The sequence below is a fragment of the Nomascus leucogenys genome, chromosome 9, assembly GCF_006542625.1.
Source record: "Nomascus leucogenys isolate Asia chromosome 9, Asia_NLE_v1, whole genome shotgun sequence".
NCBI classification, from domain to species: Eukaryota; Metazoa; Chordata; class Mammalia; order Primates; family Hylobatidae; genus Nomascus; species Nomascus leucogenys.
The window spans coordinates 85,857,658-85,884,917 of NC_044389.1; the positions used below are offsets into that span (position 1 = coordinate 85,857,658).

The 27,260-nt window shown below is 36.7% G+C and overlaps 1 protein-coding gene across 1 annotated transcript in view; it reads right to left on the reverse strand.

Annotated features, from left to right (window-relative positions):
- Positions 1-10,388: 10,388 nt before the first annotated feature.
- The window catches only part of TACR3 (tachykinin receptor 3), a 114,155-nt gene continuing 97,283 nt past the window's right edge, over positions 10,389-27,260 (reverse strand). The window contains exons 4-5 of the mRNA XM_003257465.2: positions 15,837-16,033; positions 10,389-14,340 (exon numbers count right to left, since the gene is read on the reverse strand). Of these exons, the coding sequence (XP_003257513.1) occupies positions 14,028-14,340; positions 15,837-16,033 (510 nt within the window). The 3' untranslated portion in view covers positions 10,389-14,027. The remainder of the gene's footprint in view (positions 14,341-15,836; positions 16,034-27,260) is intronic.

Here is a 27,260-nt window from a genome sequence, read left to right on the forward strand (position 1 = left end):
ATCATAGATTATAGAACTACGAGTAGCCCCATTAAGGTCAGATGGAGAAGACCACACACGAGTTGGACATCTGAACTTTGAATAGGATGAAGTAACTGGGAGCTATTTGGGAATGTCAACAATGGGATGCGTCAGGGTATGTTCTGTCTTGGGCACTAATGGCGCTCATAGATATTTGGTAGCCAGGTAGGTAATCTGTAGAACAAGGCTAGATTTTCACCAGTTATTTTGCCTCCCCCACAGTGCTAGGTTGTTGCTGGGAAGTAGCTGCCTAGTCAGGGTCTATATTTCTCTGGATCTCTTGCAATTAGGTGGAACTATATATCCAGTATTGCCAGTGTAATGCAGTCAGGAATTAGGTATATATGGATATTAGCCCTTTGTCAGATGAATAGGTTGCGAAAATTTTCTCCCATTTTGTAGGTTGCCTGTTCACTCTGATGGTAGTTTCTTTTGCTGTGCAGAAGCTCTTTAGTTTAATTAGATCCCATTTGTCAATTTTTGCTTTTGTTGCCATTGCTTTTGGTGTTTTAGACATGAAGTCCTTGCCCATGCCTATGTCCTGAATGGTATTGCCTAGGTTTTCTTCTGGGGTTTTTAAGGTTTTAGGTCTAACATGTAAGTCTTTAATCCATCTTGAATTAATTTTTATATAAGGTGTAAGGAAGGGATCCAGTTTCAGCTTTCTCCATATGGCTAGCCAGCTTTCCCAGCACCATTTATTAAGTAGGGAATCCTTATCCCATTGCTTGTTGTTGTCAGGTTTGTCAAAGATCAGATAGTTGTAGATATGCAGCATTATTTCTGAGGGCTCTGTTCTGTTCCATTGATCTATGTCTCTGTTTTGGTACCAGCACCATGCTGTTTTGGTTACTGTAGCCTTGTAGTATAGTCTGAAGTCAGGTAGCGTGATGCCTCCAGCTTTGTTCTTTTGGCTTAGGATTGACTTGGCAATGCGGGCTCTTTTTTGGTTCCATATGAACTTTAAAGTAGTTTATTCCAATTCTGTGAAGAAAGTCACTGGTAGCTTGATGGGGATGGCATTGAATGTATAAATTACCTTGGGCAGTATGGCCATTTTCCCGATATTGATTCTTCCAACCCATGAGCATGGAATGTTCTTCCATTTGTTTGTATCCTCTTTTATTTCATTGAGCAGTGGTTTGTAGTTCTCCTTGAAGAGGTCCTTCACGTCCCTTGTAAGTTGGATTCCTAGGTATTTTATTCTCTTTGAAGCAATTGTGAATGGGAGTTCACTCATGATTTGGCTCTCTTTTTGTCTGTGATTGGTGTACAAGAATGCTTGTGATTTTTGTACATTGATTTTGTATCCTGAGACTTTGCTGAAGTTGCTTATTAGCTGAAGGAGATTTTGGGCTGAGACAGTGGGGTTTTCTAGATATACAATCATGTCATCTGCAAACAGGGACAATTTGACTTCCTCTTTTCCTAATTGAATACCCTTTATTTCCTTCTCCTGCCTGATTGCTCTGGCCAGAACTTCCAGCACTATGTTGAATAGGAGTGGTGAGAGAGGGCATCCTGTCTTGTGGCAGTTTTCAAAGGGAATGCTTGCAGTTTTTGCCCATTCAGTGTGATATTGGCTGTGGGTTTGTCATAGATAGCTCTTATTATTTTGAGATACCTCCCATCAATACCTAATTTATTGAGAGTTTTTAGCATGAAGGGTTGTTGAATTTTGTCAAAGGCCTTTTCTGCATCTATTGAGATAATCATGTGGTTTTTGTCTTTGGTTCTGTTTATATGCTGGATTACATTTATTGATTTGCATATGTTGAACCAGCCTTGCATCCCAGGGATGAAGCCCACTTGATCATGGTGGATAAGCATTTTGATGTGCTGCTGGATTCAGTTTGCCAGTATTTTATTGAGGATTTTTGCATCAATGTTCATCAAGGATATTGGTCTAAAATTCTCTTTTTTGGTTGTGTCTCTGCCAGGCTTTGGTATCAGGATGATGCTGGCCTCATAAAATGCGTTAGGGAGGATTCCCTCTTTTTCTATTGATTGGAATAGTTTCAGAAGGAATGGTACCAGTTCCTCCTTGTACCCCTGGTAGAATTCGGCTGTGAATCCATCAGATCCTCGGCTCTTTTTGGTTGGTAAACTATTGATTATTGCCACAATTTCAGAGGCTGTTATTGATCTATTCCGAGATTCAACTTCTTCCTGGTTTAGTCTTGGGAGGGTGTATTTGTCGAGGAATTTATCCATTTCTTCTAGATTTTCTAGTTTATTTGCGTAGAGGTGTTTGTAGTATTCTCTGATGGTAGATTGTATTTCTGTGGGATCGGTGGTGATATCCCCTTTTTCATTTTTTATTGCATCTGTTTGATTCTTCTCTCTTTTCTTCTTTATTAGTCTTGCTAGCAGTCTATCAATTTTGTTGATCTTTTCAAAAACCCAGCTCCTGGATTCATTAAGTTTTTGAAGGGTTTTTTGTGTCTATTTCCTTCAGTTCTGCTCTGATCTTAGTTATTTCTTGCCTTCTGCTAGCTTTTGAATGTGTTTGCTCTTGCTTTTCTAGTTCTTTTAATTGTGATGTTAGGGTGTCAATTTTGGATCTTTCCTGCTTTCTCTTGTGGACATTTAGTGCTATAAATTTCCCTCTACACACTGCTTTGAATCTGTCCCAGAGATTCTGGTATGTTGTGTCTTTATTCTCGTTGGTTTCAAAGAGCATCTTTATTTCTGCCTTCATTTCGTTATGTACCCAGTAGTCATTCAGGAGCAGGTTGTTTAGTTTCCACGTAGTTGAGCGGTTTTGAGTGAGTTTCTTAATCCTGAGTTCTAGTTTGATTGCACTGTGGTCTGACAGACAGTTTGTTATAATTTCTATTCTTTTACATTTGCTGAGGAGAGCTTTACTTCCAAGTATGTGGTCAATTTTGGAATAGGTGTGGTGTGGTGCTGAAAAAAATGTATATTCTGTTGATTTGGGGTGGAGAGTTCTGTAGATGTCTATTAGGTCTGCTTGGTGCAGAGCTGAGTTCAATTCCTGGATATCCTTGTTAACTTTCTGTCTCGTTGATCTGTCTAATGTTGACAGTGGGGTGTTAAAATCTCCCATTATTATTGTGTGGGAGTTTAAGTCCCTTTGTAGGTCACTCAGGAATTGCTTTATGAATCTGGGTGCTCCTGTGTTGGGTGCATATATATTTAGGACAGTTAGCTCTTGTTGTTGAATTGATCCCTTTACCATTATGTAATGGCCTTCTTTATCTCTTTTGATGTTTGTTGGTTTAAAGTCTGTTTTATCAGAGACTAGGATTGCAACCCCTGCTTTTTTTTGTTTTCCATTTGCTTGATAGATCTTCCTCCATCCCTTTAGAGTCTATGTGTGTCTCTGCACGTGAGATGGGTTTCCTGAATACAGCACACTGATGGGTCTTGACTCCTTATTCAATTTGCCAGTCTGTGTCTTTTAATTGGAGCATTTAGCCCATTTACACTTAAAGTTAATATTGTTATGTGTGAATTTGATCCTGTCATTATGATGTTAGTTGGTTATTTTGCTCATTAGTTGATGCAGTTTCTTCCTGGCATTGATGATCTTTACAATTTGGCCTTTTTTTGCAGTGGCTGGTACTGGTTGTTCCTTTCCATGTTTAGTGCTTCCTTCAGGAGCTCTTTTAGGGCAGGCCTGGTGGTGACAAAATCACTCAGCGTTTGCTTGTCTGTAAAGGATTTTATTTCTCCTTCACTTATGAAGCTTAGTTTGGCTGGATATGAAATTCTGGGTTGAAAATTCTTTTCTTTAAGAATGTTGAATATCGGCCCCCACTCTCTTCTGGCTTGTAGAGTTTCTGCTGAGAGATCAGCTGTTAGTCTGACGTGCTTCCCTTTGTGGGTAACCCGACCTTTCTCTCTGGCTGCCCTTAACATTTTTTCCTTCATTTCAACTTTGGTGAGTCTGACAATTACGTGTCTTGGAGTTGCTCTTCTCGAGGAGTATCTTTGTGGTGTTCTCTGTATTTCCTGAGTCTGAATGTTGGCCTGCCTTGCTATATTGGGGAAGTTCTGCTGGATAATATCTTGCTGAGTGTTTTCCAACTTGGTTCCATTCTCCCCATCACTTTCAGGTACACCAGTCAGAGGTAGGTTTGGTCTTTTCACATAGTCCCATATTTCTTGGAGGCTTTGTTCATTTCTTTTTATTCTTTTTTCTCTAAACTTCCCTTCTCACTTCATTTGATTCATTTTCCATCACTGACACCCTTTCTTCCAGTTGATCACATCGGCTCCTGAGGCTTCTGCAGTCTTCACGTAGTTCTAGAAACTTGGCTTTCAGCTCCATCAGCTCCTTTAAGCCCTTCTCTGCATTGGTTATCTTAGTTATACATTCATCTATTTTTTTTCAAAGTTTTTAACTTCTTTGCCATTGGTTTGAATTTCCTCCCGTAGCTCAGAGTAGTTTGATCATCTGAAGGCTTCTTCTCTCAACTCGTCAAAGTCATCCTCCGTCCAGCTTTGTTCCGTTGTTGGTGAGGAACTACATTCCTTTGGAGGAGGAGAAGTGCTCTGTTTTTAGAGTTTCCAGTTTTTCTGCTCTGTTTTCTCCCCATCTTTGTAGGTTTTTCTACTTTTTGTCTTTGATGATGGTGATGTACAGATGGCTTTTTGGTGTGGGTGTCCTTACTGTTTGTTAGTTTTCCTTCTACCAGACAGGACCCACAGCTGCAGGTCTGTAGGAGTTTGCTAGATGTCCACTCCAGACCCTGTTTGGCTGGGTGTCAGTGGCAGTGGCTGCAGAACAGCGGATGTTTGTGAGACTGCAAATTCAGCTGTCTGATAGTTCCTCTGGAAGTTTTGTCTGAGAGGAGTACCTGGCCGAGTGAGGTGTCAGTGTGTCCCTACTGGGCACTGCCTCCCAGTTAGGCTCCTTGGGGGTCAGGGACCCACTTTAGGAGGCTGTCTATCTGTTCTCAGATCTCCAGCTATGTGCTGGGAGAACCACTACTCTCTTCAAAGCTGTCAGACAGGGACATTTAAGTCTGCAGAGGTTCCTGCTGAATTTTTGTTTGTCTGTGTCCTGCCACCAGAGGTGGAGCCTACAGAGGCAGGCAGGCCTCCTTGAGCTGTGGTGGGCTCCACCCAGTTCGAGCTTTCTGGCGGCTTTGTTTACCTAAGCAAGCCTGGGCAATGGCGGGCGCCCCTCCCCCAGCCTCGCTGCTGCCTTGCAGTTTGATCTCAGACTGCTATGCTAGCAATCAGTGAGACTCTGTGGGCATAGTGGACCCTCTGAGCCAGGTGCGGGACACAATCTCCTGGTGTGCCGTTTTCCAAGCCCGTTGGAAAAGCGCAGTATTAGGGTGGGACTGACCCGATTTTCCAGGTGCCATCTGTTACCCCTTTCTTTGACTAGGAAAGGAAACTCCCTGACCCCTTGCGCTTCCCGAGTGAGGCAGTGCCTCGCCCTGCTTCAGCTTGTGCATGGTGCGCTGCACCGACTGTCCTGCACCCACTGTTTGGCACTCCCTAGTGAGATGAACTCGATACCTCAGATGGAAATGCAGAAATCACCCGTCTTCTGCGTCGCTCACGCTGGGAGCTATAGACGGGAGCTGTTCCTATTCGGCCATCTTGGCTCCACCCTCAAAAATAATAGCCACCTATTCTAAACTTTAAAACATGTAGCAATTATTTTTCATGCTCGAAACTTGAAGTGACTATAACGTTGGAAAAGAATTAAGACATTTCGTGTAAATTCAGTTAAAGTAGAATGCTCACTTTTTCCCCAGAATAATGCTTTTTAAAATTTTTATTACTTATGCAGTACATGCTTATTAAGGAAAATGTGGTTAACACAGGAAAATGAAAGGAAAATTTTAAACTGTAATTTTACTAAAGACATCTACATAACATTTAGGTATATTTTCTTTTCTCAAGGCATCTATAACAGATATTTGCGATTCTTGTTGAATTCTCAGCATGTGTGTTTGAGGAATTTCCAGCTTATGAAGCAGATCTTGCCTCCCATTTTAGAAGCAAAAAACCCAAGGCTTATTTTCACTTGGTCTCATAGCCCAAGTGCAAGCGCATTAGCTTCGACTATCCCAGTTTGGTATGCACTCTCTGGGCTTTGGATTGAGAATTCTTGAGGCAAAGCAGCAGAGACACAGGAGAATGTATTCCCATTAGGGTAGAGAGGCAGTAGCATCAGTATCCAATTTCCGGGGGGGAGAAGAAGCAACAGTTTCAGTTTCAGCATCATTTACATGGTTTTGGTGATAAAACATTTTTGAGTGACAGTGACTATGCCCCGCAGTTCTGGTGGCAGTGTAGCTACTTTAATGGTTCTGAGGTGTGATTTATGTATTGCCAGTGACTGCCAGGCCCCACAGTTGTTCTTCTAGCTCTCAAAGTTTACAAGTGTCCTAATATAGTCTCATGCCTATAATCTTAGAACCCTGGGAGGCTGAGGCAGGAGGATCACTTAGCCTAGGAGTTTGAGACTAGCCTGGGAAACATAACAAGACCCTATCTCTACAAAAAAATTAAAAAAAATTATCCAGGTGTGGTGGCATATGCTTGCAGTCCCGGCTATTTGGGAGGCTAAGGTGGGAGGATCACTCAAGCCCAGGAGTTTGAGGCTGCAGTGAGCTATGATCACGTCACTACACTCAAGCCTAGGCAAGAGAGTAAACCCTCTTATAAATAGACAAACAAACACACAAATCAATAAATTAAAATTTATTTTTACTAAGATTATCTGAGTTAGTTTATGCTGCTCACAACTAAAAACACTGAATCAGTGGATTATTTTTTATTATGTGGTTGGAATCCTATTTTAACATGTTTCTTAGTATGGGGTAAATTCTACCTATGGACTGGAATTTCCTGAAGGAAATTTCTATGTATGGTTTCAGAGTTATGTTCATAATTAAAGGAAATATTAATAAAAAATTCCAGTTCCATTTGCAAAGACAGAAACTGATTCATTATTTTATAAGTTACTTTTTAAGGTTTCTTCAACTGTTTTGCTTGCTGATTTGATAATTTTTTTCCTTAGGGTTCCTTTAAAAGACACAGGTCATTGACTTTTGCTTAATAAAACTCCTATTTTTTTAATAGGTTTACTGATATATAATTTACACATTTAAATGTTCAATCCAGTAGTTTTTAGTATATTTACAGAGTTGTGCAGCCAACCCAATAATCTAGTTTTAAAACATTCTCATCATTCCAAAAAGAAACTGTGTGCCTCTTCACAGTCATTATCCTTTTACACTCCTTCCTCTCTCCTTCAGCACTAGGCAACCAGACAACTACAAAGCTAATTTCTTTCTCTTTATATTTACCTATTCTGTTTATTTCACAGAATTGGAATTATACAGTATATTGTCTTTTGTGGCTGGCTTCTTTCACTTAGCATAATGGTTTTGGGATTAGTCTATGTCATAGTACAAATCAGTATTTAATTTCTTATTATGGATTGCCAAAAAAAATTTCATTTTATTGCAATTCCATGTTTTATTTATCCATTCATCAGTTGATAGGTAGTTAGGTTGCTTTCAGTTTTTTGCTATTATAAATAATGTTGCTATGAACGTCTGTGTATAAGTTGTGTATGAATTTATGCTTTCATTTCTCTTGAGTAGATACCTAGGAGTAGAATATCTGGGGTCCTATGGTGATTCTGTGTTTAACATATTGAGAAATTGATGAAGTGTTTGCCATGGTGGCTGCACCATTTTACACTCAATTCAATTTCAGTGTATCCATATTCAATGCATTCAGTTTCTCCACATTCTTGCTACCGTATGTTATTGTCTGTCTTTTTGATTATAGCTATCCTAGTAGGTATGAAGTGGTATTTCATTGTGGTTTTGGCTTCCAATTCCCTAATTGTTCAAATAATTATGGAGGCTGAAGAGTCTCATGATCTGCTATCCACAAGCTGGGGAACCAGAAAAGACAGTGGTGTACAGTAGTCCCCACTTATTTGTGGTTTCACTTTCCATGGTTTCTATATGTGTATGTTATGACTAGTTGGTTCATAGTATTGTGTATGTTCTCTATTTTCTTATTAACTATCTCTGTAGATGTTCTGTCCATTATTGAAAGGGGAGGGTATTAGAGTCTTCAAGTATTATATTACTGTAGAACTATTGTTCTATTTCTGTCAATATATGTTTTATACATTTTGGAGCTCTGTTGTTAGGTGCTTTTACATTTACAATCATTATATCTTCTTGATGAGTTGAGCCTTTTAGAGTTATGTAATATCCTTCTTTATCCCTTGAAATAGTTTTTCACTTGAGGTCTATTTTTTCTGTTGGTATAGCTAACTCAGTTCTTGTTTAGTTACTGTATTACATGAAATATATTTTATCCTATTCGTAGCTCTAGATCTAAAGGGAGTTTCTTGTAGAAAGTGTGTAGTTGGATCACTGTTTTTTTCTATTCATTATGCCAATTTTTGCCTTTTGGTTGGATAGTTTTAATCTGTTTACATTTAAAGCAGTTACTGAGAAGAAAGGGTTATTTCAATCATTTTGCAATTGTTTTCTGTAAGCCTTAGGCCATTTTTGTTTCTAATTTCCTCTTTCATTGACTCCTTTTGTATTCAATTTACTTTTTGTAGTTAAACCATTTTGTGTGCCCTTTCATTTCCTTTTTTGTATTATTTTTTAAAGATATTTTATTTGCAGTTGCATGGAAATACTTTAACATTTTAAGTTTATGACAATCTAGTTTTAATTGATATCAATTTAACTTCAATAGCATAGAAAATTCTCTGCTCCAGGACAGTTCTGTCCCCACTTCTATGTTGTTATCATCAATTATATATTTATACATCATGTTCTTAACAATGGATCATAATTATTTTTATGCATTTGTCTTTTAAATGGTGTTGTAAATTAAAAGTGAAATTATGAATCAAAAATGCAACTACAGTACAATAACACTGGATTTTATATTTGCACAGGTAGTCACCAGAGAGCTTTATTTCTTCAAGGACACTGAGTTACTGCCTAGTGTGCTTCAATATCAACCTTAAAAACACCCTTTAGCATTTTGTGTAGGGCAGGCCTATTGATAAAGGACTCTCTTGGTTTTTGTTTGAGAACATCTTAATTTCTTCCTCATTTTTTGAAGGATAGTTATGATGGATTAGAATATTTTTTTTCCAGCACCTTAAATAATATCATCCCATTGCCTTCTGGCCTTCATAATTTCTGATAAGAAATCAATTCTTTTAAAATTTATTTTCAGATTATTTTATTATTTTTAAAAACTCATTCATTCAATAACTATTAATGAGTCCAGACCCTAATAGAGCTTACACTTTAATAGGGGAGATATACAATAAATATAATGAATTAGTAAATTATATAGTATTCTGGAAGGTGATAAATGCTATGAAACAATAAACATCGGGATGGAGGATAGGGAAAAATTGTGCATGTTGCTGAGGAGGAGAAGATATGCAATTTTAAATAAGGTAATCAGGATTGGCCTTATTGGGGAAAGATTTGGTGAAATGAAGAAGTTTGTCATGCCACTATCTTGGTGGCCAGCATTCTATAAAGAAGGAATAGTCAGTATGGGTCCTGAGGTTGTAGCATGCTTGGCAAAGTTACAGAACAATAAGGAAGCCAACGCTGATGGATCCGTGAATCCCGATGAGCACAGGAAAGAATAGGTGAAAGGAGGAAAGTTAGAAAAGGCCACATCATAAAAGTACTTCTAGGCCATTGTAAAATTTCTGGCTTTTTCTTTGAGTTAAATGGGAAGGCAGTAGAGGGTTTTGAGTAGAGGGGCAAGATGATGTGATGCTGTTTTAAAATAATCATTCTGGTTACTTTATTGAGAATCAACTGTATAAAGGAAATGGGGCGGAGACTATTGTAATAATGTTTTTGAACATTTATTTTTTTTGTTTGGCTCTGCCCTATTTATGCATTAGCTCATTTAGTTCTCATATCAGCACTTTGAAGAAATTATTATTTTTCCCTTCTTCACTGATGACTTAAGTGAAGCTTAGAGCAGAGAATCCCTTGCTTGAAGTCCTCTGGTAAACTGTTAGTGAAGATTGGATGTAACCCAAGTCTGTTGGTTGGAATATCCTGGTTGTCACAACTCTAAAATTCCTATGCTTCATTACTCAGCTACATGCACTTTTGACCCTCCCTTCCAATTCACCAGCTCTCTAAGCAGAATTATTTTTATATTTTGAGAATTTTATCCCCATAAATTTTTTTTTCTGAATCAATAACAGGAAAATTAGACATTTCTATGAGGAAAAATCAACAAGGAAGCACAATGTAATTTTTGAGGAATGGCTGGGTGAGTGTGTTTAGAAAAGAGAGGAACCTCCATAACATATATTTTACTAGCCAATAGGAAAGTAGTAAGACTTCTTTTACTTTTAATATTAGTTTTAATGTTTTTAAAGAAAAAATAGAAATTAAATCTGTCACATTATCACATATGCAAAGGGTGTAAATATATTAAACATATTCAATATAATTACCACAACTTGAAAATACTTTATTCACTACAAACTTTATATACATTTACTTCTTATATAAACAGATTTTTCATATATATATATATATATATATGAAAACACAAAACTAATGACCTTGTACAGCCCTACTGAACTTTATTCTCTATTCCTGCTTGGCCCTAAGGGAAATTATTCCAACCTTATTTTTCTACATGGTCCATGTCATTCTGGATTTCCTTAGCTTTTGAAATATTATCAATGATAAGTAGGAAATTGTTACTGTTAGAAGTGTGAGAAATGTTTGTAATTCTCCTGCTTTTCTATTTGATGAAATAGTTTACCAGGTACTAATCAGAAATTTTTAGAGGAAATTTTGCATTTGCAAAAACGAAATTCAAATGTTGAGCTGGCCAGCATTTATTTTTCACATTTATTTTGTATTTCATAGGCTTGATACCAGGCTTCTTGGTATTCTTTATGTGCTTTGTAAGGATGGGGTTCACTCTGAAATTGCTCAGTTCACTGTTTATAAGACTTTGGCAGGATCTGGAAAAGGACATGAATTCAGCTGCTGGCTCAGAAATGTCACCATCATGAAGTTAGAAGATGGAATAATGCAACAGTGTGTGGTACTTGGTAAAAAAAAAAAAGTGTGAGAGTGGATTCTGTAATAATTATGTCTGCTTTAATATTTTCCCATACAGGTAATTTCAATATCTTGTACTTTGTCCAGATGCAAAATAGTAAGCAATGTTTATTTTTGATTTAATGTATTTTGTTTAAAAGAGAATACTTACAATGATGGAAGCCTTTTTGATTATTTCATATTTGTTTAAAAATATTTTGAATTTTTCTGATACTGATTTAAATAAAAAAACCTGGGCTGTTTTAACCATCTGCCTAGTAGTCTGAGCCAGTGTTTGCCTTCAAACAATGGAAAGATTCGTACTGAACTTTAGAAACAGAGGATAGAGTAAATTTTGAAGGCAGATTCTTTTAAAGCTTAGCAAATATGAAAACACTGGCATGACTTTATTTAAAAAATGAATCTCATTGAATTTGACTTTATGCATTATTCTGTAATTCTTATTGTCAAAATTCAGACAAAAGGGTGAAAATCTTCTCTTTTATATTTCTCTTGTTTTACTATTGTCGTTTAAATTTTTGAACTTAAAAAATTCTGCCTATAGGTCTCAGTTTAAGGGCCATGAGTAGTGAGTGAATGATGCCAGTTTTTTTCTGGAAAGCACTGAAAAAATACTGTCTGGGTATTTCTGTCACACTAGAAGGGAGGTGCTCAGTAAGCAACACAACAATATGTATGTTCACAGAAGCCAAACCAAACCAACAATGCAACTGACGAGGCCAGTATTTTTCCTTAGAAATAAATGTCTTAGAAAATTCTACTGAATTTCTCTAATATGTGAGGGCCAGGAGTTATATTTTTCAAATGTATGATACTTCGGTAGTGGCTGACGACATTAAATTTAAGGGCTAAACTTCACATTCATATTTTACATCTGAATATGGTTCCATATGTCTAAAACACTAATTAATGCTAGTACCGTATCATTCATAAATTTAAGAAAATGATAACTGTTTTTACATATTAGGCTTTTTCTTGACAGTTTAACATTGTATGATAAACATTCATATGTTTTAAGAATGAACATTCAAAAACATATTCAAACAATTAGATACTATATAATAATAAATTTGCTTATTTAAAACATGCACAGAAGCTTCACAGACTTTATCGAGCATATGGCAATGCTGTAATGACCACGTATTATTTCAGTATTCGATTTTAATTCTTTGAAGTTGTTGCATTCATTAAATGATTGAATGTGTAGGCACATTCGTATGTGTGTGTGTCTCTTCGTTTATTGGTATCATCAGAAGAAATTCAGCTGGAACACATATGTTTAGCTTGTTTAGACTCTGAACACTTTGTAACAATTGGATATTTCTGGTTTGGGCTTCAAAATAGGGAAGAGATTTGAGAAATAGACCATGATTTGCCATTGAATATTTGCTTTTATTCTGTTCTTCAAAAATACTTTGTTTTAATATTGTTGGAGACACAACAATAAAGTGTTAGAGAGTATTATTTTAGAGAAATATCTTTAAAAATCAAACCGAATAGTTTAAAGGAGAAGCTCGTACTACACATTCACATTCTCAAAAAGTTTCTGCTTTCTTAAGCAGGATTAACAGTATCCCTAATTCAAGGAAAGATGATCTGTAAGCACTGAGGCCTGGATGTTACCTTTTACACTTAAACGTATTTCTTGTTATGAGTCTCAGAAATGTGCTAGTATATGTCTTCTTCTAGTAAAATTGATGCTTTCTTAGGACTATTATCTCATTTCTTTCTGGTAAGACTTCTGAATAATCTAAGCAAATGAAAGAAAAGGTCTTTCTGTGGAAGGATGTGTGTTAAACTCACCCTCTTGCTCAGCTGGTATTAGTTTACATGTATCCAAACTATTGTGCAGATTTGTTTTCTAAGAGGTAATTTGCTTTTCCACATCTTGCCTAGTTTACTCATATGTACCATATATTGGCATTTTTCAACCATATATTCTTTTGTCACACTTATGACTTTTTTCCCTAAGGAGCTGCCTTTGAAGATACTTTCTGATATTTTCTCCTAGTCCTTATTCTATTTTCAGTGAGGAGAGAGGAAGAGAACACAAATAGTATTCTTCCCCTATTTATGGGAATGCACCTTTACTGTTTTATAATCTAGCTATTTAAAAAATCTGTGAAAAAGAAAAAGAATGATAAGAATTTTCTATATATTCTTAGGGTCTTAACTGACTACTTTTTAGCTTGGTATTCAAAAATAAGTAATGGTCAAAAAGTATATAATTTTTTAAAATTTCACTTTTGCAGAAAAAAAATCATCAAGCGAATGAAATATACATTTGCCTAATGATTTAACTAGATTTCCTTTTCAGTTAAATGCCATGGAAGAAATCTTTAAATCTTTAAACCTTTACATTCTACAAAATGAGTTTTCTTGAGCAAAGATTTTCAGTTCCTACTTCTTGAGGTTAATTTTCCACTACTCTAGTGGGAAAATGAATCATTTAACTTTTTTTCCCATTTTATTTCTCTAGGCAAAAAACGTCTATTTTATACAGATTTTGTTTCTCTTCACTTACAATATTATGTTTTAAAGATTCTTTAATCTCTTGGAAAAACTAAATGTCATTTTAATGTCACAAATGTATATTGCAATTTGTAAATGAGATAGACTGGCGAGTTTACAAGTATTTTTCTGACATATTTTTGTTCATTGCATATAATAATTTAGAGTTTTCAAAGAATAAATTTAAAACCCATTTTATTTTGGGTGGAAGTTAACATGTTATTAGTGTCTTTGTCACATTTATACACTACCTTTCTCAATTTAACCATAGCTGCCTAAAAATTGCTTTCTGTTTCTAGGGAGTATATAGGACAGGACTGATAAATAGGAGAATGGGGGCCTAGACTGGCACAATGATGGCCTCACACTAATCTTTTACTTCAGGGAATGGAATTAAGAATATTCATCCACAGAGGTATAGGGTGAGCTTATGAAACTTGAAGTGGTGGAGGCAGATTTGGAATTCCTGCGAGAGCAGCCATTGAAACTTGGGTCTCTTCGCGTTGCTCTTTTCTTCCGACTGGACCTGGTGGTGTCTGCATCGCTGGGGTCAAACACGACTGTCATGGACTCCATCCTGGTCACAGTGTACATACTGCTTTGCCGGGTTGGATGAAACCTGGTGGTCTTGAGCTCTAGCTCATCATAGCTGGAAACTTTGATGAAAGGACACCAGCGAAATGCTCTCTTGAAGCCAGCTCGAAATCTGAGGAAAAGCAGGCCGCAGAAAGAAAAAGTTATTTTTTCAAGCAGATATGTCTTTCAGCTGCCACAGAAAATTCTGCGTAAGGCAGTTATAACAACTCAGTTTTTGAGTTTGGTTTGTAGCCAAACTCTTAGAATTTATGTCACAGTATTGTTAGTCATTTAGTTCTTGTTCGAATTGAATCTTAATTTCCCATTAATGAGAAGCATTGATTCCCAGCAATGAAAAGCAACTCATTCCCATCAGTGAGAAGTCATCAACAGCAAACGCATAGCATCAGGTAATCAATGTTAAAGAAACAGTATATTTTTCTAAAATAATTGTATACATTTACATAGATATAATTGAATTAGGCTGGCCAGTTAAGGCACTTAAAAATGATATATTTCAAAATAGTTTCTTTCAGAAATGATTACATATTTATAAATTAAAGTCTCATTTAATGTTAGAATTAATTGCTAATCTTGATGGTTTTTATCTAATCATGTATGAAAGTGCAAAATCCTTATCTTTGTAAACCATTAAATGAAGTTGATTAAAAGTGGATGTAATGCTTGTGGGGTGGCGGGAATTGAGATATGGCTTATGCAATTAGTGAAAAAAAAAAAGCAAGAGTTAATTACGTATTTAACAAACTTAAGGCACAGTGTGGTAGAACCCCAACTGGGAAGAGAGCTTAGGATTTAACTCATGCAGTTACTTACATAAAGTCCCAATTCTACTTGCGAAAAAAACACATTGGCTTACTACAGGACTTACCAGCCCTGTGAAATTTAACCCTATCCCTTCATGTGCTGACCAATACAACCAAGGTGTTTTTATCTGGAAAGCAGATTTTATCTTTTTTTTTTTCTAGTCTTACATTTGACTATAAATATACTCACTTTTCATTTTTTAACTTTATAAACATCTTTCCCTTGACCATCGTGATTTCTTCACAAGCCATCTCCATAGAGGCTGCATGCTCTCTTACTCACCCCACCTCACAATGCAGGAAGGAGGATTGGAGGTCCCATTGTTTTTACAAAACCTTCTACTTCAAAGTTTGTTTGTTTACAACATATCCTTTTTAATAAAGTCTGCTCACATATGCCATCCTCTCTCCATCTTATAGAAATTATTCAGGAATTTCTAGAAAGTATCTTTATTTCTTTGAGGATTTGAGCATATTTTCAATTCTCCTTCAATCATGAGGACACTTCTTTTTCTTTGGCAGGTAAAATTCTGAGGTTTTGGAGGAAGAAGTTGGCCCATAGAAGAATCATCCAGTTAGAACCCCAAGACCATTATTTGGGGCATCTAATTATTAATGTGGTATGCTTTATAAAGTGTGTATGGGAGTCTTAAAAGATAAAGCCTGTGCCTCTCTCAGTGAACTCTTAAATTTTCCCTTCTTTCTGCATTTTGAATTTGCACCAAGAAAATGGAACAACATCGTATGTTTCCAGTGAAGGTGGGTGTGACAAGCAACTTGCATTTCATAGTTTTGTTTTTACCTTTTATTCAGACAGCAGTAGATGATGGGATTGTACATGGTTGAGCTCATTGCCAGCCAAAAGCTAGCCAGGTAGACCTGCTGGATGTATTTCCATCTATTTAGTTGTTGATAGATTGCAGTGAGAATGAAGTAAATATGATAAGGCAGCCAGCAGATAGCAAATGTCATGACAACAATAATCATCATTTTGACAACCTATAAAGAAAAAAAAGTCATTTTTGACAAATATAATACTCATTAAATATAATAGTTCCAATAGCTTATTGCAAATCATGCTTTTCTGCCAATACAGTTAAATACACATCATGCCTAGGGAATAGTCAATATATTAAAAAATGGTGAAGCAATATAGGGACAGTTGCCTAACGTAAGTCTCAAGAAAGTATGCTATGTCACTATTCATTTCTACCTATCTAAGGGAATGGGTAGTGCTAACTCAAACACGGACAAATATATTTTGATTGGCCTGAAGAAAATAAGTGTTTACAAAAACCCAGAGAGCCTGGAACAAAGAGAGATAGGAACTAGGATGTGGCTGTGTAGCCTGCGTTGTACAATAGTGGAGACATTATCTCCAGGAAATCAACTGTTAAGTCACTATGGAGGTTTACTAGGCTGCTAGGGCTGGGTTTGTTCAAGTCAGTACTCTTTTATAGCCTGACTATAGCTTAAGACTATTCAGATTTCTTTAATAGCCTGCTCACTACGCAACCTTATGAATATTAATTTGGTTTCTCTTATAATTTGATATTGGGGAAGATTTCCCCAAATAGTGATTATGTGTAAATATTCACATTAGTGTGAGGAAAATACTAACTTTAGATTTGCAGATAGGTTATTGGTTTATGCAACTGTTTTATGCATTAGCTTTTATGACTTTGGTAAGCATAGGCCATTTCCTTTGATTGTATACTTGTGAATGATAATATCCTGGACAGCTCTAATCAAAGTAGAATGTCAGCTATTCTCTTCCACTAGGCCTAAAATTCCTGAAGACAGAATGTCTTAATTATCTTTTTACTCCCAGCATCTGTCATAGTCCTTGGTATATAGCTGGAGATAAATAGATACAGAATGAATGAATAATAAATAGCAATGTACAATGAACAATGTTCATGTCTCTTTTGGAAATTTGGAAATAATACAAAGTTTAAAATAAGATACTTTAAGCTAAACAATTTTGAAGCTTACCTGCAGTCAGATTAAAACAAATCAGGGAAAGCTCTGATGTAAAGGGCCTATGAGGCACCTCAGAACTAGGAAGATACAGTATTTATGAAATGGACTTGTCATTTGACTGCAAATTAGGGATTCAGATGAAGGTTGGCAAGGTTTAGTCAGGAAAGACGTGATTTTAGAAATAGACAAAGCATGAAATGGATCAATGTGGAAGGTAACTCTTCCCTAAGGGCCAAATCACTGTACCATCCAGGTGACCAGCATTGAGCAGATGGAAATTGGCCATCAGAGTTGAAAATCCAGGTCAACAGCTCACAGAATGTCATCACTGGCCACACCACATAACATCTTTTGATTTTCCCAGTGTTCTTTAAATTACATTGCTTTCTTCTGAAGAACTGCTTTTGTATTTTTGCATTTTATTTCTCAGATTTCCTATTCATAATTCATGTATTTGTGAAAAACAAGTGATATAATTTAATTTACATTTATGCAATATTTTACATATTTAACAATTGTCTTTCAATTGCACTTTAGGAAATTGAGGCAAAAACCCAAAGGTCTGACCACTGTGATTCATGTAACTAAGAAAGATCTTTCTTGTCTTTTTACCCTCTATTTACAGATAAAAACATCTGTTGAATATCTTGAGTCTAGAAAATAACATTGAGAAAAACAGTGGTTGAGGACCAATTCCGCATCCTGAAGTTTACAATATAATAAAAAAAGGAAATATACAATTTTAATAAAAATGCATGCATTGAAATGTGGTGAGTATGAAAATGTGCAGATAAAATTTAAAATAATATTTATGAGAATGTACTAGTTTATTGTAATAAAGAATGACTCAATACATGCCTACTAACTGTAGGCTCAGAGGATATTAGACTAAATGAAATGGGTCTACTGATGTTTTCATTGTTGAATTTGTGAGCATTCTACTATTCCTTGAACAGTGTAGTTAAGCTCCAGCCATAGATTGTTTTCCCTGGCTCCTCCCTTTACCTAGAACACTCTTCTAGCCATGATTCCCAGGGTTTAAGTACCTCACCTCCTTCAAGCCGTTGCACAATTGTCATTTTTTCTTTGAGTGCTATTCTGACCAACGAATTTAAAATCACAATCTGCCCTTCCAGCTCTCCCAGAACCTCTTAGCTTGCTCTTTCTCTTCAGTTTGTTATGTTTTTTCTTTATTTTGTGTCTCCTGATGCTGGACTATAAAAGAGCAAGGATTTTCTGTTTGTTTTGTTCATTTGTATATTTTAGGCACCTAGACTGGACTTCATACATAAAGGGTACTCAGAAAATTTTTAAATGAACAAGTGAAAGTGACTATAAAACAAAAGAAACTGAAAGACACAGACAGTTAAGTAATGTCTAAGATTTTACTCAGTTATCAATTACTAGTATTTGGTTTTCATTTAAGATGGACATGTGTATGTAAAATGAGCATGGAATTTACTGCTATTTCTGCTTTCAAGGCAAACAAATTTAAAAAGAGAATGAGTCCAAAAATAATACAACTTTTTTTTTTTTTTTTTTTGAGATGGAGTCCCACTTTTGTCACCCAGGCTGGAGTGCAGTGGTGCGATCTTGGCTCACTGCAACCTCTGCCTCCCAGGTTCAAGTAATTCTTCTGCCTCAGCCTCCCAAGTGGCTGGGATTACAGGAGCGTACCACCACGCCCCGCTAATTTTTGTATTTTTAGTAGAGACAGGGTGTTACCATAGTAGCCAGGCTGGTCTCAAACTCCTGACCTTGTGATCCACCCATCTCGGCCTCCCAAAATTCTGGGATTACAGGTGTGAGACACTGCACCCGGCCTAATATTAATTATTTTCATGGGGCACATGAAAGCATTAGATTTCATTCTAAGCAAATGTTAAGAGCAAGTAAAATATGTTTGAGAATGTTAACATAAATTGTATTTGAATCATTTTATACAGACTGACTACAAACTCCCTATGCACAAAATTGTTTTCCGACAATGGCTGAAAACCTACTATCAGTCCTTTTAGATAAATTTCAATTTTCAAAGTGCAAAAAGTTCAGAAAAACATGCAAAAATTAAAATGCATGTGGAAAATGGAACAGAGACTTCAGATAGCTTTTAACTCACATACAGAGGGCCTTTAGGACTTCTTGCGAAAGATTTATAAACATATTTTACAAATTTTAAGACATGCTTAAAATATTCTACAGAAATTTTTAAAAGTGAAACAGCTGCTATAATATATTTTCTGTACTTATTTCTATATAATACTGTTACCTTGGCACTCTGTTTACAATATCTTGTAGTGTTATTTCAGATGATGAACTCTCTGGACTCTAGTTTTGATGTGAATGCAAACATAGGCTCTTTGGTGGGAGAAATTGTCTTGCTTTGTGAAATGCTGAAATCACAAAATTGAAATCACCCTCCTGATAAAATGCCAAAAAAGAGAGCTCTTTGAAGCATGAAGCTTGAGCAATGATGGATGTGCAGGTGCTATGAGCAGTTACCACTGTATTGCATGGCTGAACAATGGTACTAGTGCAGACAGGCTATGAACTGTTAAAGAGAAAAAAGAATCAGACGGTACACTTTCAGAAATTCTTGAGATTTTTAGACAAGATGACAATCTGGGACAGAGAAGGTTCAAATCTCTCATCGTGTCTTAATAATGTTATTAAGTGGGTAGCCACCCATTATCCTTGGAAGCTTACAAGCAGGATGAAGGAGGAAAGTGGGGACATGTAATGTAGCCCTTACAAAGTTATAGTGCCTATTTTTAGCAGTTAAGAATCCAACTGCATAGGCAGGATGGAACTGCATGTCCTCATATATTAGTGAGAATAAACTTTGCATAGCTTTCCTTCATGTATGGAAGGGGAAAGATCTTAGATTTTTGTATACCATACAGATTAGAACTGAAATGCCTACAGCTGTTCTTATCCATCACATTAAATTAGTATAGGATGGATGATTTTGAGGTTTGGGTTGTAAAAGCAAAAATTAGTTTAGGAAGTTAACTAAAATGCTGACAACTATTTAGAAAACTCTAGGGGTCATATTCTTTGGTCCAGGATTGATTCTTTCTAAATGCTTGGAATAAAAATGGGCAGCTTGGTGTGACACAAAACAAAACAAAACTTCTTGTTTTGATTAGAATCTTCTTAGAGCATATGTTTTAAGAATCATCCCATGGACCACACCCTACCACATGTTCATATCTGTCGTCTGTACAAATGTTCTCAAATGGATCATTATTTTCCTTTAAGTAAAAATTTCAGGCCATCTTTTTTTTTTTAATTTAAGTTTTAGGGTACATGTGCACAACGTGCAGGTTTGTTACATATGTATCCATGTGCCATGTTGCTGTGCTGCACCCACTAACTCGTCATTTAGCATTAGGTGTATCTCCTAATGCTGTCCCTCCCCCCTCCCCACAACAGTCCCCAGAGTGTGATGTTCCCCTTCCTGTGTCCATGTGTTCTCATTGTTCAATTCCCACCTATGAGTGAGAACATGCAGTGTTTGGTTTTTTGTCCTTACAATAGTTTGCTGAGAATGATGATTTCCAGTTTCATCCGTGTCCCTACAAAGGACATGAACTCATCATTTTTTATGGCTGCATAGTATTCCATGGTGTATATGTGCCATATTTTCTTAATCCAGTCTATCGTTGTTGGACACTTGGGTTGGTTCCAAGTCTTTGCTATTGTGACTAGTGCCGCAATAAACATACGTGTGCATGTGTCTTTATAGCAGCATGATTCATAGTCCCTTGGGTATATACCCAGTAATGGGATGGCTGGGTCAAATGGTATTTCTAGTTCTAGATCCCTGAGGAATCGCCACACTGACTTCCACAATGGTTGAATTAGTTTACAGTCCCATCAACAGTGTAAAAGTGTTCCTATTTCTCCACATCCTCTCCAGCACCTCTTGTTTCCTGACTTTTTAATGATGGCCATTCTAAGTGGTGTGAGATGGTGTCTCATTGTGGTTTTGATTTGCATTTCTCTGATGGCCAGTGATGATGAGCATTTCTTCATGTGTTTTTTGGCTGCATAAATGTCTTCTTTTGATAAGTGTCTGTTCATGTCCTTCGCCCACTTTTTGATGGGGTTGTTTTTTTCTTGTAAATTTGTTTGAGTTCATTGTATTGGATATTAGCCCCTTGTCAGATGAGTAGGTTGTGAAAATTTTCTCCCATTCTGTAGGTTGCCTGTTCACTCTGATGGTAGTTTCTTTTGCTGTGCAGAAGCTCTTTACTTTAATTAGATCCCATTGGTCAATTTTGGCTTTTGTTGCCATTGCTTTTGGTGTTTTAGACATGAAGTCCTTGCCCATGCCTATGTCCTGAATGGTAATGCTTAGGTTTTCTTCTAGGGTTTTTATGGTTTTAGGTCTAACATGTAAGTCTTTAATCCATCTTGAATTAATTTTTGTATAAGGTGTAAGGAAGGGATCCAGTTTCAGCTTTCTACATATGGCTAGCCAGTTTTCCCAGCACCATTTATTAAATAGGGAATCCTTATCCCATTGCTTGTTGTTGTCAGGTGTGTCAAAGATCAGATAGTTGTAGATATGTGGCATTATTTCTGAGGGCTCTGTTCTGTTCCATTGATCTATGTCTCTGTTTTGGTATCAGTACCATGCTGTTTTGGTTACTGTAGCCTTGTAGTATAGTTTGAAGTCAGGTAGCCTGATGCCTACAGCTTTGTTCTTTTGGCTTAGGATTGACTTGGCGATGCGGGCTCTTTTTTGGTTCCATATGAACTTTAAACTAGTTGTTTCCAATTCTGTGAAGAAAGTCATTGGTAGCTTGATGGGGATGGTATTGAATCTATAAACTACCTTGGGCAGTATGGCCATTTTCATGATATTGATTCTTCCTACCCATGAGCATGGACTGTTCTTCCATTTGTTTGTATCCTCTTTTATTTCACTGAGCAGTAGTTTGTAGTTCTCCTTGAAGAGGTCCTTCACATCCCTTGCAAGTTGGATTCCTAGGTATTTTATTCTCTTTGAAGCAATTGTGAATGGGAGTTCACTCATGATTTGGCTCTCTGTTTGTCTGTTGTTGGTGTATAAGAGTGTTTGTGATTTTTATACATTGATTTTTTATCCTGAGACTTTGCTGAAGTTGCTTATCAGCTTAAGGAGATTTTGGGCTGAGACAGTGGGGTTTTCTAGATATACAATCATGTCATCTGCAAACAGGGACAATTTGACTTCCTCTTTTCCTAATTGAATACCCTTTATTTCCTCCTCCTGCCTGATTGCCCTGGCCAGAACTTCCAGCACTATGTTGAATAGGAGTGGTGAGAGAGGGCATCCCTGTCTTGTGCCAGTTTTCAAAGGGAATGCTTCCAGTTTTTGCCCATTCAGTATGACATTGGCTGTGGGTTTGTCATAGATAGCTCTTATTATTTTGAGATACGTCCAATCAATACCTAATTTATTGAGAGTTTTTAGCATGAAGCGTTGTTGAATTTTGTCAAAGGCCTTTTCTGCATCTATTGAGATAATCATGTGGTTTTTGTCTTTGATTCTGTTTATATGCTGGATTACATTTATTGATTTGCATATGTTGAACCAGCCTTGCATCCCAGGGATGAAGCCCACTTGATCATGGTGGATAAGCTTTTTGATGTGCTGCTGGATTTGGTCTGCCAGTATTTTATTGAGGATTTTTGCATCAATGTTCATCAAGGATATTGGTCTAAAATTCTCTTTTTTGGTTGTGTCTCTGCCAGGCTTTGGTATCAGGATGATGCTGGCCTCCTAAAATGAAAAGGCAGGGGTTGCAATCCTAGTCTCTGATAAAACAGACTTTTAACCACAAAGATCAAAAGAGACAAGGTCATTACATAATGGTAAAGGGATCAATTCAATAAGAAGAACTAACTATCCTAAATATATATGCACACAATACAGGAGCACGCAGATTCATAAAACAAGTCCTGAGTGACCTACAAAGATGCTTAGACTCCCTCACAATAATAATGGGAGACATTAACACCCCACTGTCAACATTAGACAGATCAACAAGACAGAAAGTTAACAAGGATACCCAGGAATTGAACTCAGCTCTGCACCAAGCAGACCTAATAGACATCTACAGAACTCTCCACTCCAAATCAACAGAATACAGGTTTTTTTCAGCACCAAACCACACCTATTCCAAAATTGACCACATAGTTGGAAGTAAAGCTCTCCTCAGCAAATGTAAAAGAACAGAAATTATAAAAAATGTAAAAGAACAGAAATTATAAAAACTGTCTCTCAGACCACAGTGCAATCAAACTAGAACTCAGGATTAAGAAACTCACTCAAAACCGCTCAACTACATGGAAACTGAACAACCTGCTCCTGAATGACTACTGGGTACATAACGAAATGAAGGCGGAAATAAAGATGTTCTTTGAAACCAACGAGAACAAAGACACAACATACCAGAATCTCTGGGACACATTCAAAGCAGTGTGTAGAGGGAAACTTATAGCACTAAATGCCCACAAGAGAAAGCAGGAAAGATCCAAAATTGACACACTAATATCACAATTAAAACAACTAGAAAAGCAAAAGCAAACACATTCAAAAGCTAGCAGAAGGCAAGAAATAACTGAAGTCAGAGCAGACCTGAAGGAAATAGAGACACAAAAAAACCTTTCAAAAAATTAATGAATCCAGGAGCTGGTCTTTTGAAAAGATCAACAAAACTAATAAAGAATAAAAGTGAGAAGAATCAAATAGATGCAATAAAAAATGATAAAGGGGATATCACCACTGATCCCACAGAAATACAAACTACCAAAAGAGAATACTACAAACACCTCTATGCAAATAAACTAGAAAACTTAGAAGAAATGGATAAATTCCTGGACACATACACCCTCCCAAGACTAAACCAGGAAGAAGTTGAATCTCTGAATAGACCAATAACAGGCTCTGAAATTGTGGCAATAATCAGTAGCTTACCAACCAAAAAGAGTCTAGGACCAGATGGATTCACAGCCGAATTCTACCAGAGGTACAAGGAGGAACTGGTACCATTCCTTCTGAAACTATTTCAATCAGGCCATCTTTTTCTGAGCACAAATTAGCAGACTAAAATAATATACTCAAGGGTAAGATGTTTTAAAAATTAATAAAAAGCATCAATTGAAAGTATTACTTCATAGGCTATTTAGGTTTGGCTTTTGGTGCTTCACTTTCAAAGGCAAAAGAATTTCAGTATCACATGAGTAAATACGAACTTAGTAATAGCTTTGCAAAGAATGCAGAATGGCTCAGAAGATAAATTTGGCCAGTAATTTCAGGACTGGGTGAGAATATAGGCATTTTATGTGAGTGTCATCTAAGTAACTGGGCACTGTTGCCAAATCCAACTAACATGTACATTCAGTTAACATTAGCCTAGAGCAATGCCTGTAAGAAATTATGTCAAGCCCAAGCAAATGAAAAAACCTGTGTGGATATATATGCAATTATGGAAAATATTTGTGGGTGTGTGTTGTGTTGTGCTTGTACTCTATTTCTTTACATTTCATTGGTCATGTTTCCTTTTTAAAGTAACTTTATGTTTTCATTGTAAACTTGATCTTTGAGAGCACTGTAACATTTCAGGCCTGTAGTGGCCTGAAACCAAAGGAAAAGATGCAACCACAAAAAGGAAGACAAGATTGATGGCATTAGAAAAGTAGGTACATTAAATCAGAAAAAATAAAGATTGATTTTATGGCATCATGGTTAGAGATGAAAACTTATAGAGGCTTTTTATGGCCTGAATTGTGCCCCCCACAAAATTCATATGTCAATATTCTAATTCCTGGTACCTCAGAGTGTGTCTATATTTAGAGATAGTGTCTTTAAAAAGGGAATTGAGTTGAGACTAGGTCATTAGGGTGAATCCTAATTTGATATGACTGGTGTCCTTATAAGAAGAAGAGATTAGGAAATAGACACAGAAAGGGAAGATCATGTATAGACAGGGAGAAAGATGGTCATCTGTATGCTAAGGAGAGATGTCTTTGAAGAAACAATCTCCACTGTGACTTTGATCTTGGACTTGTACCTTCCAGAATTGTGAGAAAGTAAACTTCTGTTCTTAAAGCTATCCAGTTTGTGGTATTTTCTTATGGAAGCTCTGGAAAACTAATACAGAATTTCGTAATGAGAGGTGAGGTGCTGCTGTAACAAATGCCTAAACATGGGAAAGAGGCTCTAAGACTGGACAACTGGTACAGGCTGGAAAATTTCTGAGATGTAAGAAAAAACCTAGATTGCTTTGAAGAGACTGCTGGTAGAAAGATAAACACTAAAGGCAATTCTAATGAGGTGTCAGAAGAAAAAGACAAGAGCAATGGAGAAAGATTTTTATAGTCTCAGATATACAGATATCATCATGAATAGAATGTTGACAGAAATATGAACATTAAAGTTACTTCTTGTGAAGTCTCAGATGGAAATGAGAAACATGTTATTGGACTCTGGAAATGAGAAACATGTTATTGGACTCTGAAAAAAAGGCAATTATTGTTATAAAGCAACAAAGAACTTAGCCAAATTATGCTCTAATATTTTGCAGAAAGTAGAATTTTTAAGTGACGAACTTGGATATTTAGCTGAGAAAGGAGGTATGTCCTGGTTTCTACTTGTAGCAAATTGTTAGAGGAAAGAAAAAAAATTGAAAAAAACATTTGTAAGCAAAAAGGAACCAGAACTTAAAGATCCAGAAAATTTTCAGCCAATCCACATTGTAAAAAATGAGAAAGCATGTTCTGGAGCAAACCGTAAAGGTATGGGTGGATAAGGATTTGACAAAGAGATTATAGGAATATGACCTACAGAGATACCTGATTAGATACCTATGATACCTATGATCTAATCAGGTATCTCTGTAGAAGACAGGAAAAATGATGGTGTTATACTAATAGAAATGCTGACAAATTTTGACTGAAGGGGACAGATACAGGGTGAAATTAAGGAAGGCAGCCAGACTTCTGTGATAGGATGTGTGTCTATAGGACAGGCCAGTAGAGCTACCCAGCTACAAAGGACAATGACTCTAAAGGTGAATCAGAGATTGGCAGGGCTGCTGCTGCCACCATGGGTATGGAGCGCACAGGCTGCGAGGTAGGGCTGTCTGCTTTTTCAGGTCCAGAGTGGTTGGAGTGCTGCCCAGGATCAAGAGAGTAGGGCTACTGTTCTCATGGGCCTGGAGGATATAACATTGAGCCAGCAAAGAAAGATTATTCTTTAGCATTAAAATATAATGGAATTGTCCTGCTAGATTTCAGATTTGCTTGGGATCCATCACCCATTTCCTCTTTCTGATTTCTCTCTTTTATAATAGGAATGTCTATTCTATGACTTTCCCACCTTTCCATTTCAGAAGCACGTAACTTTTCTGGTTTCACAGGTTCATAGCTGGAGATAAATTTTGCTTCAGGATGAATCAAACCTTGAGTCTCACCCATATCTCAATTAGATGACAATATAAATAAGACTTGAATTCAGATTTGATATTTGTATGGGTTAAGACTTTGGGGGCTTTTGGGATGAGGTGAATATATTTTGCACATGAGAAGGACAGAAATGTTAGGGAGTGGACAGAATGTTGTAGGTTGCACTGTAGCCTCCCAAAATTCCTATGTTGATGTCCCAATTTCCAGTAACTGAGAATGTGCCTATGTTTTGACACAGGGTCTTTGAAGACGTACTTAAGATGAGGTTATTATGGTAGGCACTAAACCAATATGCCAGGTATGTTTAAAAGAAGAGATTAGTACAGACACACAGATGCAAGAGCATGGGAAGACATGGGGTTGCAGACATCTGCAAAACAAGGAAAGAGGTCTCAGAATAAGCCAACACTCTGTTGACACCTTGAGCTCACACTTCTAGCCTTTATAATTGTGAATATGTTTTTGTTGTTTAAGCCACTTAGTCTATGGTATTTTGTTATGGCAACCTGAACAGACATCTCAAATACAATGTTTGAGATGCTGAGGACAGTACACAATAGGGCTTCATTCCGGCAAAGTAGGAAGCATAATACTGTACAGAGTCCCAGTAAAAATGAAGATTTCCAGAATGGTTTGGATTGCCTGGAATTGCTTTCAGTGAAGTAAGGGATAGATCAAGATTACTATTTCCTTTATTTGAGCCTTTCTAAGGTTATATATGGTTTTCCTCACAAGCACTGTTTTTCACTCTAATTCCCTTGCAGCAGAAAAAATGACAAGCTCA